The following is a 21,880-nucleotide window of genomic DNA, read 5'->3' as shown; positions in this document are numbered from 1 at the left end:
CCACACCACCTCAACAGGCAGTCACCCAGAGCCCAGACACTGCTGGTGATCACCAGCACCACATTTTTATATGTGAATTTTTCTGATACACAAAAGGAGAACCAAATAATAGTGTTCATCTCGTTTGTCAGAGGGAATATAGAATATATAGTAAATAAATAATTTTTTATGAAAAACTTCCTCCTCGGAGAAGCAAAAGCAATGCAATAGAATAAGACAAATCCAAGAAGAGAGAATTTTTGAATGGCCAAAGAGGCCAAAATGAGTCATTGTGATCCCATAGAAAAATAAGGGGAAATTAGAGCATATTGATCACCAGCCATGAGTCATGCACTGTCTGGGCCTGGGGGCAGTGAACAAGAAGGGAGCCCAGCAATGAATATTACAAATGAACACAATGAAATGTGTTTTTATACTTTCAAATATTTAGTGATTAAGAGCAGTCCCATTTTAACTTCCCCAGCCCTTGGCATCCCAGGAATCCCCTTCATTGAGATCCTCACCACTCAAAACACTGCTAAGCACTAGTTCTTTCTTTCTGACTCGGTATTTCATGCCCCTGCTACCTTACTTAGGGCTGTCACTCAAAAGGCCTCTTCTTCCAGCCGAGACAAAGATTTTATAATCTGTTGCAGAGTGGATTTTTTGCTGCTCATCTTGACTTGGTAACATGTGTAATATTCCTTCAATATCCTCAATAAATATGAACCCTACTGAAATTAAGGAAAAACATATGTAAAACAAGTTAAAAAATTCTTCTTGGTGGCTTAATAGCTTAAAAAGTAGTAGGTAAATAATGTAAAAAGTTGTTTATCTCTGTTTCTGCTGTTGTTTCAAGAGGGTTGTGAAACCAATGAAGCTAATAAGTGAGGAAAATGTATTCAAAATTAATTTATACCAACATTTAACTCCTTTTAAATAATATATCAACATGTGTTTTTCTATTTTTTTTTAATAAATTGCAGCATTGAATTAGAAAAGACACTTTCTAAAATATACCTCCAAGATCACAGGAATTAGGTAGTGTACTACGCTAAGGTACAGATGACTTCTTTTATCTAAAAGACAGCACCTCTCCACCCTATACCTACCCCCTAGTGACTGTGTCTCTTGATTCACTTCACAGCCAGGCTTCTCAAATGTGTGTGTCAGTTACTACACTCTTCAGTTTGCTTCATTAGTACAGACCTGAGTTGGATTCCTATGATCATCTAATTCTTACACAGTATCCAGCCTGAGCTAAAATAAATTTTAGCTAGTCAATCTTGTATAATTTGGTTTGACCAGCAGGGTAAAAATGAAGTATTATGTTTTCCTTAATATCTTGGTAATGTAGATAAAAAGCTAGTTGCTTGGCATGAGTGTGGATAGTGGAATAAATCACTGTGACAGAAGACACCTGGGCAGGTTGCTGACACACCTCCATTTTACCAAATTGCTCACATCCTCCCTTTCTCTTCTACGGTCCGCTATTGGCCTCTCCTAGCCTGACTTCAAACAGAAGTCTAATTATCTAAATTCAGATGCTCATAAATAGTGCATTTTTCAATTTGTCTTATGCCATCATCATTACTTGCTATGCACATCAAGAACCAAAGTGTTAAACTACCTATAAAAATTAGTTTTATCTAATTAGGACATGATTTCTAGAAATTGGTCCAAATTAGCTACAGTTGTAGGAAAGCCACATAATTAGATAGTTACCTTACTCAGAAATATAAATATGTAAAGTGATCTCTGCAGATGAGAACTACTTAAAATCTTGTCTCCAAGTACTAATTATATAGATAATTTTATTTGCATATTAATTATATGTGTTACTTGGTGTCAGTCAGTCACAGAAGAGGATTCTAAGAACAGAAACATCTGGCTGGACCCAGGCATCAGTCTGAGTAAAACCACATTATGAGGCTGGTTTGACACAATGATTTACTTCGACAGCCTTCATTAGACAGTGCAGATAAACCACTATTTAGTTTAAAGCATCTGTGTGTGATTTTTAAATTTTCAGAAAATTAAATTACTAAGATTTGATTTTAAAGCAGCATGTTTGCTCCATTTTTATTTACACTTTTACAAAATCATATAAGGCCAAACCAAAAATAACCCAAATAACCCAAATAATGTGTACATACTAACAAACCTGAACAGACTGATGAAAAAATGCATAAAAGAAAATATATCTATTCAACAGAGCCTAAAGGTGTAGATACCATATTTAGATTCAGCAGTTAAAAACTGTAGTGTTTTTACTATTTTTTGTATTTTAGAGACATTTTAGGTTATCCTTTCTTTCATCTAAAGTTAAAATTATAAGATAAGGAGTAGTTCACTATTAATATAACAGTGAAATTCAAATAATACAATTAAGTAAAATCTTGTTCAGATGCACAAAAGACTATGTGGGAAATGCAAAGGATATTTACACCAAGCTGACATAGCAATCATCACCACTTCGCATTAATGTCTAAGTATCTGATGATGTTCAGTCAGACACATGTTCACGTTCCAAGTATATACAGAGTCCTATAAAATAAGTATTTTACTTTACGGTGTTTCACAGGGGTTTCATGAATATTGACTGGGACTACAGAATCACTCTTTGCCTGGCTCCTTTACTCCTATTAAATCAGGTGGAGGAAAGACCACTTACTTGTGCTTACACAATCATGCATGCACGCTCACACACACTGTACAACAGAGGATAACTAGAGGCTATCAGCAGATGCTCCCTGTCCCTCCCGGAGAATAAATTAATGCCATATAGTTTATTGTCCAACATTGGATATGCCTCAGATGTGGGGAAATCCACGTCAGAAAGTGCCCCAGTTTGATACATGGCAACCCAATTAGGAAGCTACTTGGGATGAGTGGGATCTCCTGGAAACCTGAAGTCATGCTTTTAGGTAGACCCTGTCCTACCGAAATGTGGGCAAAAGCCCAGGGTGGGGCTTTTAAGGCACATAACAATGACTCCGCCTCCCTGGAACATGCTCCCCCCCTGTTGGTATACACACAGGCACACACGGACTGTTTTTACCGATACAAACATGCCTATGATAAAGTTTAATTTATAAATTAAGCACCATAAGACACTAACAATAACTAATAATAAAATAGAACAATTATAACAACATACTATGATAAGTTATGTGGATGTGGTCTCTCTTTCTCAAAATATCTTATTGTTCTGTACTCACCCTTCTTCCTGTGATGACGTGAGTTGATAAAATGTCTGTATGAGGAGATGCAGTGAGGAGTACTCAGAAAGGCATCCAGTTTAGAACTTATGAACTGTTTATTTCTGGAATTTTCCACCTAATATTTTTGGACCACAGGTAACTGAAACCTTGGAGAGGGGAAGTGTGAATAATGGGAGATTACCGTAACATTACTCCAAGAGTAATGTCAAGTGGGCAAACATTTCTCAGTCAGCTAAGAAAACCGCAGGTCTGGCGGCCTCGTTCAGGGCTGTCACTGCTTGTAACCGAGGCACGATTGTGCGACATTTCACAGCTAGAGGTCGGCCCTCTCTCGCTTCAAACCCCAACTTCTGTATTCTACCAGTTGTGAGAATTTAGTAAATCTACATAACCTGTATAAAGGTGGGGGTTATAATGGTAGCAAATTAACAGTGTTGAAGTCAAGATTAAAAGGTAAAATGTAAATGCCATGGCGAACCCAGTTCCCAGCACATAAGAAAGACTGGATAAACATTAGCCACTCACATCATTAAACCTTTCCACCTACATTTAGAAATATTTTAATAAATTAAATAATTATTGGAGTGCTAAAGTAATATTTAAGAGCAAGTAATTTGTTTCATCTGCCTAAGCCTGGCTGCTGGTTATTGGAGGAGCTCGTGAAAATAACATCTGGCCCCGGTTCTTAATTTTCAGCCTTAGGCTCAATTTTTAGTCCTTATCAGCAACAGTCTGGCATTGTTCTGATGTCCACGTGCAGCTGCCTTTGTGGAAAGGTCGCATTTCAGCTCACCCAATTTTCTTTTGCTGCTGTTACCACAAGAGCTAAACTGATATGTGCAAGTCTAAAACTGTTATTAGGTATGGGCTTCCTGTGATTAATTAATACTGTCTTATGTTACAAATCAACCTTTGGGACCATAAAATTTCTCTTTGGCCTATTTCTTCTGCTTCTATTAATGCAGGTAGAGAAAACTCCACATGCCCTCTTCCTGACTTAAAATAATTCATTATGTAGGCAGTTACCACCCCAGATATAATTTCCAACCTTCTCAGGCCTTTGTGTGAGTTTTAGTGTGAGATGTCCCGGCTGATTCCAAAATTTTCATCATTTTTTTTCTCAGAAATCCCAGGTTTATCATAAGTCAAAAGCCAAGCAAACAGTGAGTTACACATAATGTGCATAATAATGTGCTTGTCAGTGCTGTTAATGGGAATCAATATGCATGAGCAGTACTTGGTCTCATGTGCTAAATAAACCCTAATTAGGAGTGTACCTCATTTAAGTTCTGCCTCCAAACTCAGATCAGTCAGTCAATCAGCAAGGAGAAAGTGACAAGTAGAGTGGGTGCTTCAGTGTCACAGTTCATTATTGTGAGAAATTGAAGAAACCGGAGTCAAATGAATACAGACCTTCTAAGCCTGCTTTAAAAGACATTTTAAAACTGGGAGGTGGTTGTCAGTTTCATGACTCATTTTCACTATCACACTGAAGTTCACCGGGTGCTTAGGGAATGCCAGGTACCTCTCACATTTCACTTAATTTCATCCTTACCACAATCCCAGCTGGTATATTTGGTGCTGTCATTAAAGCGAGTGAACTGAGAGTCAGAGAAATAGTTAACCTTCCCAAGACCACATTCAGTATTAAGTAGCCTAATAGGCTTGGAACCCCAGTTTATCTGGTTCACAGAGCCTCTTCCCTGGATTCCTGCTTCCTTACTTGATGGGATTTATGGAAGTGAAAGAGTGCATGATACTGTCCTAAATGACTACAATAAATGTTTAAAACTAGAAAGCATCTTTCTACATAGAACTCTTGGCTGAAAAAAGAAAAAATCATGTATTTCATCAACAAAATAGAGTAATGCCTTTTTTATATGAAGTCGATGGCAATCAAGATAATCCAAATAAAGATATTGTTCAGATAAGTACAATTTCAGAAAATCCTTTATTTTAAATACTTCACAGAGATATTTTCATTATAAGCCACCATACCCTATAAAATAAAGTATATTAAATATAGGGTTTTTTTGGCTGGAAGATTATTATTATAAAAGCAAATTTTCATATGGTGCTGTAAAAGAATGATCTTTTCCAGGACTAAATTCCCAAAATATGTTGGGTAATTTGGATTTACATCTGACCCTTGTGTTTCCTAAGTCCTCTGTCTAAGCAATTCTACTTTGTTTTTTTTTACTGTCAGCTATCACCTATGATAGTATGCTTGCTTCCTACAAATCATTTTTCCTGTGTCCAGTGCATTACTCCTAGGTTACACAAGCTTTTATAATTATATCTAAAATAAGAAACACAGGCATTTTAGTGAGAGTGTGTCTAAATCTCCTGTGGCTGCAACATAATATTTAACATATTATGAAATGTAATAATAAATTTTAATTGCAACCATACATCAATGGACAATAATAATTTGATCATAAACACTGCCATATTAATCTCAAAATGGCAATCAGCATTATATATACTTAATGGTAAATGACAGGTTTTCTTGTTCAAACCAGAAAAAGAAAATAGAACATCCTCTTTAACCACTATTATTACCCTGGTTCAGAGCTTAGTCAGCTCAATAAAACAAGAAAAAATTAGACATTGGAAAAAAGTAGAAAGTATAATTTTTTGCAGAGTAACTACACAGAAAATCCTAAAGACATAACTTAAAAAATCAGAAGTAAAAGGATAGCTTTTAAACTAATACGGTGCCTAATAGATAAGTACAATGAAAACATTTCTAATATATAAATAATAAATAGTTTATGTATTTAGTTGGAAAAAACCACTCATAAGACTCATAAAATTATTAATAAACAAAATATAGAAAATTTTACTAAAGTATCAAAAAAGCTATATTGTTTTAATGTTAATTATAAATTTCTCAAACTTATTCATAATTTAGTGCAATTCTAATCAAAAGCCCACTTTTCTAATAATTCCTAAAGTGATTCTGACAAAACATTTTTAAATGTAGGTAAAATTACTCAAAAAATGTGGAAACAAGAATAAGGAGAGACTTTATCAAATATTAAAATTCAGTATTAAAACTATAATTATGATTTGGTGTTTAGACAAGCGTAGGAAAACAGATCAATAGGACAAAATAGAAAAGCCCTAAACAGACAAAATATACAAAAATATTTGTATATGAAGTTATGACCAGAGGGAAGGTCAGACGGGCTGGGTTGAGGAGAGCAAAGGTTGGGGACAGAATTGGGGGCATCTTTAACAGTATCAACAATAAAAACAAAGAAAAATAATATTTGTATATATGATGACAGTGGTATTTTTGGAACATCAAGCTGACATTCAAATTCCCCAGTCCACCACACACAAGCTGTATTTAAAATTTTGGAACAACATTTACATCTGTAAATGGTGATAACAGTAATAAAATAAAGTGTGTAAGGAAGTACCTGGGCCCCAGTAAACATGAAAATGTTAGATAGTCGGTTGGATATGAAAGTCACAGGAGAGGTAGGGGAAGAGGTGAGGAGGAGGCAGGTTCAGGCAGACGCCAGAATTGGAGGCACAAATATGGATTACAATTAAGTTATATTCAAAGCCAGGTGATTCAGTGAGGTCATGAAATGATAAAACTCAAACTGAGATGAAATAGGTAAGAGGGCAGAGACACACCTTGTGGTCCCCAGTACTAGCTTTCCAATGATTCTTCCTGCAACTTATGTCACACTCCAAGCCAACCTAGCCATTAACTTGCCTGTAACAATGGAAAGTTATTTAAGCCCTTTATATCTCAGGTTTTTTTCATCTGTAAAATGGGGGCAATAATCTCAATGTAGAAATTAAATAAGTTAATGTACATAGGTTGCTTAGAGCATGACTGACACATGGTGAGTGCTAAGTAAATGCTCATTATTCTTGTTACTCAAGTTCCTTGGTAGAGTCAGCAGATTTGTGTACAAGAATATCCACTGTCACCTGAGTTGTGTGTTTATGAATGTGTGTGTGTTTGAAGAAAGATTGTGACTACAGAGCAGCACTTACCAACCAATAACAGTAGAATGAGAGACACATGGATGATTTTAAATATTCTAGTAACCACAATTTAAAAGTAATTTTAACAAAATATTCTACTTAAGCTAACACATCCACAATATTATTCCAACATGTAATGATTATAACTTATTAGTGAAGTCTTTCACATGTACAACTATCTCTATGATCAGATAAGTCCACTTTAAGTATCCCATAGCCATGTGTGGCTATAGACTGTTCTACTGGACAGCACAGCTGTTGATAAATGGGAAGATCTTAAGTCAGACACATGACATGTCTAAAGGAAATGGTAAGCGAATAACTGAGAAACAGGAAAACCTGATCTAAGATAAAGGAAGAGAAAATTTTGCAAATGAAAGATAAACGCGTTTTTCTTCCTCTAGTAAACGTGCATTTTATCATTCCCTTGTCAAACAGAATCTTGATTCATGATCTACAAGAAGTGATTGAGAAACAGTTTGATGTCAAAGAAAATACACCAGACAGACACAGCTATGCAAAATACAATACCTGGGACAAGGTACAGTATAAAATGCTTGTGGTTCCAGTCTTGCCTGGGAAAAACACAGGTGGGAGCTGACCTTGGCCTGCACCACCCAGGAAACCTCAGGGCCAGTGCGCCCAGTGGACAGCTACAGACCATGCCAGGGCACCACCATCCTGCCCCTACACAGCTGATCCTCCACAGAGGGTGGAAGTGGGTGGTCAGTGGTCACAGCCAGTCCTTGCACCTGACTAGCCTGGGTAAATCCCTCCCATAGAAATGCCAACAACAACCAAGTCTCAAATACAAGAGGAGGGTGTACTCAGCCCACACTATAGGCACACCTTGAGTACCCAGTTTGGGTGATAAGGAAAGCTGTGCCATTGGACCCTAGAGGACACCTACTACATTAGGCTACACTACCAAGACTTGGAGTCAAAGCAGCCCCACCTAATAGAAACAAACACAGGGAGGCTACCAAAATGAGAAGACAAAGAAACAAGCCCCAGATGAAAGAACAGGCCAATCTCCAGAAAAAGAACTAAACGAAATGAAGATAAGCACGCTATCAGATGCAGTCTGATTCCCTTACAAAACACTGTTTGTATGGATGCTCAAGGAACTTAGCAAGAACCTGAACAGCACAAAAAAGATGTAGTTAGAAATGAAGGATACATTAATTGAAATAAGGAACAATTTATGGGGGAACAACAGTAGGGTGGATAAAGCAGAGAATCAAATCAATGATTCAGAACATAAGGAACCAATACAAAAACAATCAGAACAACAAGAAGAAAAAAGAACCTCGCAAAATGAGGGCAGTATAAGAACCCCCCAAAATGAGGGTAGTGTGGCACCTCTGGAACAGCTGTAAGAGGTCCAACATTTACATCATAGGGGTAACAGAAGGAGAAGGGAAAGAGCGAGAAATTAGAACTCTATCTGAAAAAATAGTGAAAGACAAATTTTCTAATTTGATGAAGGAAGTACCTATGCAAGTCCAGGAAGCACAGAGAATCCCAAACTAGACAGAAAGAGGCCCACTCAAAAACACATCATGATTAAAATGCCAAAGTTAAAAGATAAAAAGAGAATCTTAAAAGCAGCAAGAGAAAAGAAGTTAGTTACCTGCAGGAGAGTCCCCTTAAAGCTGTCAGCTGATTTCTCAAAAGAAACTTTGCAGGCTAGCAGGGATTGGCAAGAAATATTCAAAGTCAAGATGAGCACAGACCTACAGCCGAGATTGCTCTACCCAGCTAAGGGATCATTTAGAATCAAAGGGTAGATAACGAGCTTCCCAGACATGAAAAAGCTAAAGGAGTTCATCATCATCAAACCATTATTATATGAAATGTTAAAGGGACTTATTTTTTTAAAAGAGTAAGATCAATACTATGAACAATAAAATGGCAAAAAAAAAAAGGTTGATAGATACATATCTATCCACAGTTCATTCTAAAAAAAAAACCCACACTAAGCAAACAAGAACAGAGATAGAACCAAAGATACAGAGAACATTTTGATAGTTGCCAAAAGGGAAGGGGTCGGGAGAATGGGTGAAGAGATGAGGGGATTAAAGAAGTACAAACAGATAATTCCAGAATAGCTGTGGGGCTGTAAAGTACAGTATAGGAAAAGGAATAGCCAAAGAACTTTCATGCATGACCCGTGGCCATGAACAATGGTTCGCAGATAACCTGAGGGAGTTAGGGGTGCTGGGTGGAGAAGGACAAAGGGGAAAAAATCAGGACAACTGTAAGAGTGTAATCAATAAAATATAATTAAAATAATAAAATAAAATGCCTGTGCTTCAACTAAAAAAAAAAAGATATCTGTCGTCTCTTATTAGTTTTCTTTTATCATGATTTCTCATATTGAGTTTACTCTTAAGATTGTTGCTTGGACTGAAAAAATGATGCACAAGCGTCCTGAAATGATCTCTCGCATTAAAATTGGAACTACTGTTGAAGATAATCCCCTGTATGTTCTCAAGGTAAAAATAATTCAAGAACTACTGATTCATATTATTGTTGAAAAACATGAATTTTAAAGTTATCTTTTAACACATATAGCTAATTTTGATACAATAAATGTCTTAAGTTTTAGAGAATATTTAAGCTCTAGACATCCATTCTAGAACAGAAGTGACAGGTAATTTTAAGTGGAATGAGAAAGTTCCTGATTAAACCATTTGTCAAGACACCATGGACAGATGCAAATGTCTTATCCTGTATATTTGTTACAAAAGTTTATGATGTCTCTGGTTTATAAAACAGTTTTTTGTCCATTAAAATTCAGTGAAACTGTTAACTAAAATGTCATGAAGAAAAGAAAAATTCAAGAACATAGAATCCTAGGCTCCCAGAACAGTCAGTGAAGCATTTCAACCCCACATTGATGGGTGATTCCATTCTATAAGAAAGCTGAGAACTGCCTTTCTGCTGCTGTTGGATTTGTGTACATCCAAAGACACTGCTCCCAGATACAACCCCTAACTGGGAAGCCCTTTCTTACCCTAAATTCCCATCCATTCATTCTATCCAACTATGCAAAACAAATTTAACCTCTCTTCAATGACAGCCCTTCAAATATCTAGTCACTAGTCCTCCTTCCCACATCAAAAACAAAATCTTTTCTACTCCAAGCAGAACATTCCCAGGTTATGAAGACAGAAAAAAGAAATGTCAGAAACAGAAGCAACTTTATAATTTATGTCCCAGACCAAAGAATATTAGCAGAAAAATAAGAAAGACATGATCGTGATTTTTTAAAAAATCCTAAAAGCAACTTGACACTAGGAAAAGCTTTTGAAAAATATCCTATGTAATCGTTTAGGAATTATATACAGACATTTAAGAATATACGCCATGGTCCTACCTGAGAACAATATGTACTTGCACAGTTACTCTTTAACAGGAGACAGGAAGAAGAATTGCTTTGAGAATATGAATGAGTTATAGGACAACAAGAGATCAGTGTGTGAATTTCTGCAAGTTACAATAATATCTCAACTTTATTTTTAAATAGATTGGGAAAAAAGATGAAAGAAGAAAGGCTATTTTTATGGACTGTGGCATTCATGCACGAGAATGGATCTCCCCAGCATTCTGCCAGTGGTTTGTCTATCAGGTAAGTGAATTGGAACACGCAATTCTCTGATTGTCAAGTCTCCAGCACTTCACTAAGGGCAACTGCCCTTTCCAAACAAGCGCAGTTCCACTGAGCTAGATGAGCCCATGTTTGGTGCTGTCAGGAAATAAATGCTTTGGATTTTACTCAACATTCAGCTTTATAAAAGCTGACACCTTCCTTTTTATAAAATTGACACCTTCCTTCAGACTGTTTAAACTCCAGCTGACAGCTTACAAAACAAAAAGAAAATTCGGGAGGTTACAGTATGAGAGTTTTTTTCTGCAGTTAAGCATGGAAAATCTGAAACTATCTTAATATCCAACCTACAAACATGGACTTTCTTCAGTAAGCTCAAAGCAGAGACCTTATTTCTGCATAGGTATTTCATTAACCGCACATACACTTGGCATACTTAAATTCCCTTTCCAAGTGAAAAATAACTCATTTTTTTAGTTTATGTTTGTTATTTCTCTCACTCTGTTTCTATTATGTTCTGACTCCAACTATGTTTAATCTTCTCTGTCCACAGCTTTGGCACCCAACACACTGATGAAACAGGCATGACAATGGCCTTCTGGGTGTGCGTACTTTCACTAGGTGTGACTCCGCCCGTTGAGTTGATGATGCTTGCCCTGTTCTAGCTCTTCCAGCTGAGGGTCCAGTGCACCCCTCATAAAGCAACACCCATCTCAGAAATACAGGGTATCTCCCAACTCCAGTACAGCTGTACTGGGGAGAGATTTTCCAAAAATGATGACAGAGATTTTAGGTAGCCGTAGAAAGTCCAAATAATTAAAGAAATTTCAGTCAGGTATGAGAGAAAAAAAGTCGAGGGTCAATTTCTAAACTCTTGATATTTTTAGTCAATAGAGCACTTTTTTAGTCCTATTTATAATTAATTTATGAATCCTCTCCAACGTTTACATATTCTAATGCTTACAGACTCAATCCATATTTACAAAAAGGATGCGAGGGAAATAATCCATTTAAAATAAGCTACACTGCTAATTTTTCACTTGGCTTCTAATCTTTCTATGAAATGTATCTTGCATGCTACATTTGAAATGCCACACGTCTCAAAAATCAAATGATCCTTTAAAGAATGCTCAGTTCAATTAATTTCATTAGTCTGAATAAATGTCATTTTATGTCATCTGTATGGGTCATTTTGTACAGTTTAGGATAAATATGTTCAAAATCATTTGACCTTGGGCAAATGACTTAAGGAGTGGTAGTTATTACCATTATAACCACAACTTTCCACATAATAGCTAAGCTTTACACAATACCTTCCTTTTTTCCTATCCCTATAGGCAACCAAAACTTATGGAAAAAACAAAATTATGACCAAACTCCTGGACCGAATGAACTTTTATGTTCTCCCTGTGTTCAACATTGATGGATATATATGGTCATGGAAAAAGGTAATATACTGTGCTGTAGTTTCTTTTTTTGCATTAACACAATATATTACTTACTGACTTTAATGCACAGTGATTGTTATCATTAAGTTTAAAATTTGGGTAACCAGTTAATTTCAATTCACAAATGTATATTTTTTTAAATCTCAATTCCAGACTAAGGAAAGCATAATTTTCTAACTGCACAGGTGTTCTTAAAACAATATGAAATTTCTGCTGCTGAATCTAATAATGTGAAAAAATGAAATAAAGCAGTTACTGTAAAGGATACTCTAGCTAAGAATACAAGTCATTGAAAGATATTATGAAGTCAAGTCATTGACTTCAAAGCAAAAGTCACTTTATTCCATAAACCTGAGACAGAATTTGAGGAGGAATAATTATATCAAAAATAAATTAACAAGTGACACAGATATCTATCTGTCTTTTAACAGGATCCTTTATTTCCCTGCTGCTGCTAAATAAGGTTAATAATGAACTTTCAGATACATACTATCACACCAAGTTCTTTCCTGAAAAGTATGCTCCAACAGCCACAATTTGACCTGTATTATAACTGAATCTATAAATGGTGAATGATGTAATGAAGTTATAATTTAAGTATAGGTAATTCCAGAACATCATTTATCTTTTCTAATAATGAGAACAGTTTTTAAAACTAATAATCAACAGTTTTTAAAACTAACTGAATTAGAATATTTATATAAAAGCAATATTTCTGAAACTATTACAAGTAGTAAAAAAACAATAGATTTTTCTTTATAATAAAGGGCCTCATTTTAACTAGATAGATCTCAAATAAAGCCGTAGAAATTTGCAGAGGATCTGAAAGGATCAAATTGAAAAACTCAAACTGATCTGCTGTAAATACTTCTGTCATTTAATCCTGCAGAACCGCTTGTGGAGAAAAAATCGTTCCAAAAACCAAAACTTCAAATGCATTGGCACTGACCTCAACAGGAACTTTAATGTCTCATGGAACTGTGAGTTGACTTGATCTCCAGGAAAAAAGCTATAAAGTGTTTAGACACAGAATTTACTTAAACCACCTATTTATTTCAGTAAAGATATGCTTTACCTGAGTGAGTGTTAATTTTCTAATCTAAAAATGAAAGATGTCATCACTGCTATACAAGCATTATTAATGTTTTGTAATATGGGAGGAAATGGGGTATGGGGTTATCAAACTATCTCAATATATTTAGCTTGCTAAAATTTAAGCACAAGTCAGATGTACAATAATTCAAATTGTCTGAAGAGAGATCTAAGGTCCTTCCTTATCCTGATCTGATAAAAGTTGAGAAATACCCATGATTAAAACTAAGAAATACCAGCGGTTAAAACTAGTACAGATAGTAAAGAGGTTCAGTGAAAAGAAACATCTGGAGAGAAGAGAGTGAAAGGTTTAATGAAAATGCAATAATAAACAAAGATCTGGAATATCAGATGACTCTGTAGTTGCTACACAAATATCACTTTATTACATATATTCCTAGAGAAATGACCACTATCCCAATTCATAATATTTTTTGCTATCTAGCTTTGTGGAAAATACCAACTTTTAATTGTAGTCTACTATAATGAATATGATATTAGCAGCTTCCCTAATTGATGACTGCCTGCTAAAATAGGTTGAAGAAACTCGGTTCAAAGAATGTAGCCAGTACCCAGCAAGTTAGAAATGCAGTTGAATTGGAGCTGGGATCTCTCTGGCCTCAGGCCCTGGACTGCTTCTGCTTTGTCATTCCTGTTACTCTGGACAAAGGAGGGAAAATAAACAAAGGCTAAGAATATTCTAGCAAGCTAAGTTTGTTACACTCTGAGTTGTGCATACAAAGTTAGTCTGCGGTGACTCTGACGCCAGAAACACAGAGGGGCCCTGTAAACCTGGTAGGCTAAAATGCTTCAAACAATTTGTGAATCCACCGCAGAAAAAGCGGTGGCTGTGCTGAAGAGGGGAGCAGATTGTGATCTCGTCCATCTGTGTCCTCTGCAGCTTCTCCTACCACCCAAAGCCCATGTGAGGACACCTATCCAGGCCCAGCACCAGAGTCTGAGAAAGAGACCAAAGCTGTCACTGACTTCATTCAAAGCCACCTGAAATCAATCAAAGCCTACATCACTGTACACTCCTACTCCCAGCTGCTATTGTTTCCGTATGGATATACATCGAAATTGCCACCTAACAACGAGGAATTGGTATGTAGAAAAAAGCCTGTGGTTTATGTTTTGACACCACCATTGACTTTCAGTTGAGTCTTTATTAACAGCTTGTGTTATGTTAAAAGAACTCCACATTTTACTACCAAAGAAAAGAACTAATGAAATTTACCTTAGAGTTAAAATCATATCCTTAGATTAATTTTTATGTATTAAAAGTATATAGTTAATAAAATCTTTTGATGTGCTTCTAAGATCAAGCCAATAGGAGAAAATGTCTCTAGGCCATCAGAGTAGAATTCCATTACTATATAGATCATTAAACATTTACCGTATGTCAGTGAAACCACACACAGCGAAAGTTTAGTAGAACAGCAAAGATATCTGTTATTCCTATCTCTAAGACACCAGATTTAAGGGTGTCCATTGCATTTTCATCCTCCAGATCATCTTAGAAATAATATTAATACATTACCATCCAAAAAATGTTTGCAAAACTTCCTCACTAAGAACAGTCTTTCCAGAACTATGATCCACTAAGCATCCTTTTCCATTCTATGGAGACTAATTTGTTAGCTTTAAAAAAAAATGGCAGATATGCCTGGCTGGTGTAGCTCAATGGATTGAGTGTGGGCTGCAAACCAAAGGGTCGCTTGTTCGATTCCCAGTCAGGGCCCATGCCTGGGTTACAGGCCAGGTCCCCAGTATGAAGCACATGAGAGGCAAACACACATTAATATCTCTCTCCCTTTCTTTCTCCTTCTCTTCCCCTATCTATAAAAATGTATAAATAAATTCTTTAAAACTTTGTACATATGAGTTTCAATGAATTACAAGAACTAGCCATGTGAATAAATGAACATCCACATAAAGAAATAAATATTTGCCCTGGCCAATTTGGCTCAGTTACTTGGAGCATCAATTTGTAAATCCAATGGCTGCTGGTTTGACTCCCGGTCAGGACACATGCCTAGGTTTCTGGTTCAGTCCCTAGTCGGGACACCTAAAAGAAGATTGATCAATGTTTCTCTCTCTCACATCAATGTTCTCTCCATCTCTCTCTCCTCCCTTCCCTCTCTCTAAAATCAATAAGCATGTCCTCGGGTGAGGATTAAAAAAAAAGAAAGAAAAGAAAAGAAATCTTTTTAATTGCTGTAGAAGAAAAGAAATAAAGCAGATAAAATTTAGTGTCCTAAATCCCATGGTGATTGGCAAATACCATATATCCAGTAAAAGATATGGTTCAAATACTGCCTCATAAATTTTTTTTTAATTTTGAAGACAGACAGACACACAATTGCCATTCTGACTTCAGTCAATTGTTTCAGCAAAACAGCATTTAATTTTGAGTTGAAGCAGACATTTGGACCAATCAGTAAAACCATCTGTGTATTTGCAACTGAGAAAATGTACAAGCAATCCAGGACCCACAGAATCATTTATTTAACTAATTTAGTTGAGAGTCTGAATCCATGAGTATGAACAACTTATACAAAGACACAGCAATGCAATTTCAATCTGCCCTTAGAAAAATGGCACTATGGATTAAAAATTAAAAATATATACAAGAAACCATTTGAGTAAAGTAAGAGTTTTTACACAGCAACTAAATCAATAAATACTTCTTGGTTATATGCACTATACACATAGCCAAAAAACTTCATTTGATTACAAATACATTAATAATTGTATTCCAGTAAAGTTTGTTCCAATAAATCATTCTCATAGCACAAAACACTAATGTGTATTAAAGATCATGAAATGCTGCTCTGGAAAAAAAACTCCAATTTAATAGAACTATTTTAAAGAGGAGCCAACCACCCTTCTTCTGCCCTTGACATGCTAAAATATGATGCGAAGAAAGACCTGTGATGATGTGGAACCTATAAAGATGAAGAAAAGAAGAACAAGGGAGAAAATGGCTTAGAAGAGATAAAAATCTGAACCTAGCAACAACATGGATGGACCTCGAGTATATTATGCTAAGTGACATGTCAGTCAGAAAAAGCTAAGAACCATATGGTTTACTTAAATGTAGGCTATAAAAACTGAAACTCATAGACACAGACAACAGTATGGTGGTTACCAGAGGGAAGGGAGATGGGAGTCAGTAAAGGATAAAGGAGGCCAAATATATGGTGATGAATAATTATTTGACTTTGGGTGGTGGGCACACAATGCAATATATAAATCAATGATGTAGCATAGAAATGTACACTTGAAACTTATATGATCTTATGAAGCAATGTCACCCCCAGTAAATTCAATTTAAATATATATATATAAAAGCTAAAAAATCTGAAGCCAGAAATAAATCTGAAAAAAGATATGTTTTATTATAAGGAATGATAGAATGAAGAGAGGGAGGAAGTCACAGAGGAAGGGAAAGAAGGAGAGAAAAGAAATAGAATCGCAAAAGGAGATAAGACATTACTGTAGATAACTGATTTCACATTTAGAAGTCTTCACAATGACAATATATCTTACTGAAAATAAATTTTTTATTTAATCACTTATTTTGTTTTGACTTCAAATACCAAGTAACCAGTAAAATGGACTTTTTAACCTCCAGTAAGTTAATGGCACTTACATAGCACCCTAATTTTCTAACTTCCCTTTCTCTCTAGACCAAAGCTGCAAAGATCGGCACCGATGTTTTATCAACTCGCTATGAAACCCGCTACATCTATGGTCCAACAGCATCAACAATTTGTAAGTTTTTCCTATTACTTAATGTGTCATTTTCCTTAATTCTTTTTTATAAATATTAAAGGAAATTATAGAATTTGTAAATTAGGATTAGAACATGTGGAATTGCTAATTTGACCTTTAGTTTTAACAGGTGATTTTGAATTAAATGTGAATCTGGGGGATAAAATCTGCTGTTGGTAAGGATAATATCTTTCTTGAAACAAAGTACACTGAGCTTTTTAAAAGGTTACAAAGTCAACAAAAGTTATTAAATCAAGACAAATTTACAGTTTAATTCATCCCCCCTTCCTGTGCCCACCAACCACACATTTTTATCCTCACAAGAATAAGAATTAGTTGGGGCAGAGTTGATACTTTTTTTAATCATTTAACTTTAAATGGACTCTTTCTTACTTGGGCTAGTCTCCCAGGCAAGCACAGTTTTTTTCCTAGCTCCTGGTAGAAAAATAGGTAGGCCCACAGACTGAGCCACTTTAATCATACAAAAGCAGTTTTCTGTCTCTCTCACCAGCCCCTTCCTATTGTGTTCAACCAAAATCTATATGGTAGATTAAGAAAGGAGGTCACAGGGTTCTGGTTCTGTTGTTCTGTTTTAGTGTCTCAGCACCACTTCTTACTCTTACTCGGCACTATTTTTACTTTCTGTCTGCCACTTTAAATTATTGACATATTTCTTACTTGTCAGACACTGGCGTAGCCCTCGATTTTCACTATCTCAATTAATTGTGACAGCACCTTATGACTTGAGCAATACTTGTAACTAGCTAAACTGGCGATCATTCCCAGGTTTTAGCAAAACGCAATGCTCAGGATCTTGACCACTGTGCATACTGCTTACCCATTGGGCTTTTGCAGCTATAGTTTTTAGGCTGTTCCATACTAAAGCAATGATAATAAATTCATTTGTTTTTTACCAATCAAAACCATTCATTCAGACCCTGTAAAGTGAGATCATGTCTGCTCTGGTGGCTAGATCGCACTGGCATTAATTTGGAAATACTGCAGTAAAAATTGCCTTTTCTCCAAACCATTTCTGAGCTTCAGTTCTTAGACTCAAACTTAACAAAAAATTCACAATGAAACTGCTTACAAAACCTTAACTTCTTAACAAAATTTAATTCCTCAAGAGTAAGGATCATATTTCCTATCTCCTCTTATACCGCCTAATATCTAGCACAGTGCAGGGCATGGACAACATCAAAAATATTTTCAATAAACTTGCTCACTCTTTTTGGACTTATCCAAAAAAGGTGAACTTGGATTGAAACCACAAGACTGAACTTGATTTAGCATGCATCACTCTCTAGAGCCATGATAGCCAAATTTTTTAGCATGAAGATCGCATTTCATAGACCACTCAAACTTATTTCTGTAATACTTTTAGAATTTGTGTATTGAAAAAATGAATATGTGCATATGAACCTATGGATTCCTTGCAATAGCTCTACCTGGCCACACTTTAAAAACCACTTCCCTAACCCAGGCTAAAAGTATAAACTTTGAACTGAAAGTCTACACCTTCAACAATTGGCATGAAGTTTGAAAATGCCATAGTCATTATATACAACTTCTAGAACCAACTTATTGGCAGCATTTTTGGTGGAATTGGATAAATGACAAAAAAAAAGAAAAAAAAACAAACAAGTCCCATTCCTACAGAACATTCATCAGCAATCACCTATTGACCAGTCACTGGCAAAGGGCTAAAGGAAAAGAGCAGTGACACAGCCAATTGCCAGCACCCACATGGGTCATGATGAATAAATAGCCAAGCCAAGAATTCATTATACAAGTGGATGACAACAAGGTTTCAAAACAAATGATATACCTAGCCATGTGAGTGGGCAAAAAGCAAGCAAAGTAAAGAACAAGAGAGCAGACTTGAACCCCTGTTTAAAATAGCAGTCTACTTAGTGGATACTGAGAAATAGCAGGGCCAGATAAGCCATCCAGACATGATGTAAGAGCAACTTTCACATCATAAGTAAGAAAAACACACAGATATTCTTAGCATCAAAAAAACAAAGGGTTCCAAACAGGAAAAAAATTTGCAAGTGTCAACTAGAAAAATCAAAGGATTTTTACACACTTTCCACATCTATACATGCAAATTATCAGCATAGCAGAGCTATGCGTGGCATTGCATCACAATCGTTTGATTTATGGAGCACCTACCTAATAAATGCCCAGCACTTTGGAGCTTTGAGAGGCAGGTGAGAAGAGTTAAGACACAATTACTACGCTCAGGGAGGGACATGCTAACTGGCAGACAGCCAAAGATACCATACATTGCTCCATGCCATCGTGTGTCACACTCGAAGTGAGAGGATCGAGTAAAGAATTACTATTCTGTGCAACTGTGTAGCAGCATTTTTAACTTGTTTATTATAGAACATTAAAAGACTTTTAAAGGAATTCAGATTTAGAAAGCATTGCCTCTTTCATACAGGGGTGCATCAGCTTGATATTCAATTTTTTTAGCAGTGAATGCTTAATAAAGTCTCTGATCGAATGTTAAACAGTCATGAGAAGTAAAGGGTCACAAAGTGTTTGACTTGGTAAGAATTGAAAATAAAGGCACTCCACAATTCATGTTTGGTCATACCAATATCCTGACTGTTACTTAAGAAGTTCAGGATTTGCCAGTATTTTTCTCTTTGACGTGATAGCAGCAGAAGTGAAGGTCTGAGGGAGCATTTGTAATACCCAAGTTATGGAGAGATCTCTGACCTCCAGAAAAAAAGAAATATGCTTGCAATCTAAACCTAAGAATAAAATACAACAAATTTTTTTAAGTTAAAACCAAAAAGTTTTAAACCAGGAGGAAACATAAAAGATGATCTACTTCAGTGATTTTCAATCATTGTCACCTCATGGCACACATAGACTAATTACTAAAAAAATATTAATTTTTTGCTGATCTTGTTATATCCACCAGATGCAAGAATAACTTTCGAAGACCTTTTAGGGTTTTGATCTTATTTTATTGGCCAAGCTTAACCTGTGCAGGGGTGAACTCTCAGAGTGTCCTGAGACACGGTGCCCAGAGGGCTGCAGATGGGAGTCTCGCCGAGTGCTTACAGCTAAGTCCTTAGATAGGGGCGTGCAAGCAAGCGTTGAACAGAAGCAGACTGGCAGTTAGCTGTTTGCTGACAGAGACCGCGTGGGAAAAGGGTGGGGTTTCAAAATTCAAAACTAAACAGATTACAATCTGCCTATCTTGCTCTAAGTAGGGCACTCACATACTGCAGGATGTCTGCTCAGCCTTTGTTTGCATGCTGTTCCTTGTTCCTGTTTTGCTGTGGTCAGGCTATGTTCTCAATTTCCCAAGATCTCAACAATCTGACAAAAATTAAGTATAATTTTGATTCACTCATACTTAATGGGCGGAAACAGACCAAAAATGGCTCAAGAAGATCTCAAAGCCCCAGAGCCCATAAATCTAAGTGACGAAGAAATAGCTAAACTTTCAGATGCACAGTTCAAAACACTGGTCATCAGGATGCTCACAGAACTGGTTGATTTTAGTCACAAATTAGAGGAACATATGAAGGCAAAACTAATTGAAATGAATGGCAATGCACAGGAAACCAATAGTAATGGAAAGGAAACTGGGACTATAATCAATGGAGTGGACCAGAAGGAGAATAAAAATGACCAACCAGAAAAGAATGAAGAAACAAGAATTCAAAAAAAAAATGAGGAGAGACTTAGGAACCTCCAGGACATCTTTAAATGCTCCAATATCCAAATTATAGGGGTACCAGAAGGGGGAAAGGAACAGCCACCAGTGGAAAACTTATTTGAACAAATAATAAAGGAGAACTTCCCCAATCTGGCAAAGGAAAGAGACTTCCAGGAAATCCAGGAAGCTCAGAGAGTCCCAAAGAAGTTGGACCCAAGAAGAAACATACCAAGGCACATCATCATTACATTAGCCAAGATTAAAATGAAGGAGAGAATCCTAGAAGCAGCAAGAGATAAGGGGACAGTCACCTACAAAGGAGTTCCCATCGGACTGTCAGCAAATTTCTCAAAAGAGACCTTACAGGCAAGAAGGGGCTGGAAAGAAGTATTCCAAGTCATGAAATCCAAAGACCTACAACCAAGATTGCTCTATCCAGCAAAGCTTTCATTTAGAATGGGAGGGCAGATAAAGTGCTTCTCAGATAAGATCAAATTCAAGGAGTTTATTATCACCAAGCCCTTATTATATGAAATGTTAAAGGGACTTATCTAAGAAAAAGAAGATAAAAAAGATGAACAGTGAAAGGACATCAAACACACAGTTATTAACAACCACATCTAAAACAAAAGCAAGCTTAAAGGACAGCTAGATCAGGAGCAGAACCATAGAAATGAAGATCTCATGGAGGGTTAGCAACAGGGGAGTGGGAGGAGAAGGGGGAGAAGGTACAGAAAATAAGTAGCATAGACGGTAGGTAGAAAATAGATAGGGGGAGGGCAAGAATAGTATGGGAAATATAGAATCCAAAGAACTTGAGACACATGGTCATAAACTAAGGGGGGGAATGGTAGGGGTGGAGGGGTGCAGGGTGGAGGGGAATGAAGGGGGGAATAGAACAACTGTAATGGCATAATAAATAAAATTTTAAAAAAAGAAAAGGAGAAAATCAAGTAGTTTATGACACTCAATATCTAGCTACTGAGAGAAATACAAGCTGAGATCATATTAAGGAACAACGAAAGGGCAGAAAAAATATTTTAATTTATGA

At 36.3% G+C, this 21,880-nt stretch overlaps 1 protein-coding gene across 1 annotated transcript in view; it reads left to right on the top strand.

Moving 5' to 3' along the window:
- The window catches only part of CPA3 (carboxypeptidase A3), a 30,936-nt gene that overhangs the window by 3,515 nt on the left and 5,541 nt on the right, over window positions 1–21,880 (top strand). The window contains exons 4-10 of the mRNA XM_037154300.2: window positions 7,653–7,755; window positions 9,611–9,712; window positions 10,747–10,848; window positions 12,165–12,275; window positions 13,165–13,255; window positions 14,269–14,471; window positions 17,060–17,144. Coding sequence (XP_037010195.2) covers window positions 7,653–7,755; window positions 9,611–9,712; window positions 10,747–10,848; window positions 12,165–12,275; window positions 13,165–13,255; window positions 14,269–14,471; window positions 17,060–17,144 — 797 coding nt within the window. The remainder of the gene's footprint in view (window positions 1–7,652; window positions 7,756–9,610; window positions 9,713–10,746; window positions 10,849–12,164; window positions 12,276–13,164; window positions 13,256–14,268; window positions 14,472–17,059; window positions 17,145–21,880) is intronic.

This window comes from Artibeus jamaicensis, unplaced genomic scaffold (genome assembly GCF_021234435.1).
Source record: "Artibeus jamaicensis isolate MK-2021 breed Jamaican fruit bat unplaced genomic scaffold, CSHL_Jam_final contig_466, whole genome shotgun sequence".
Classification (NCBI taxonomy): Eukaryota; Metazoa; Chordata; class Mammalia; order Chiroptera; family Phyllostomidae; genus Artibeus; species Artibeus jamaicensis.
The sequence above is the reverse complement of the archived record's forward strand: the minus strand, read 5'-3'. Positions and strand labels throughout refer to the sequence as shown.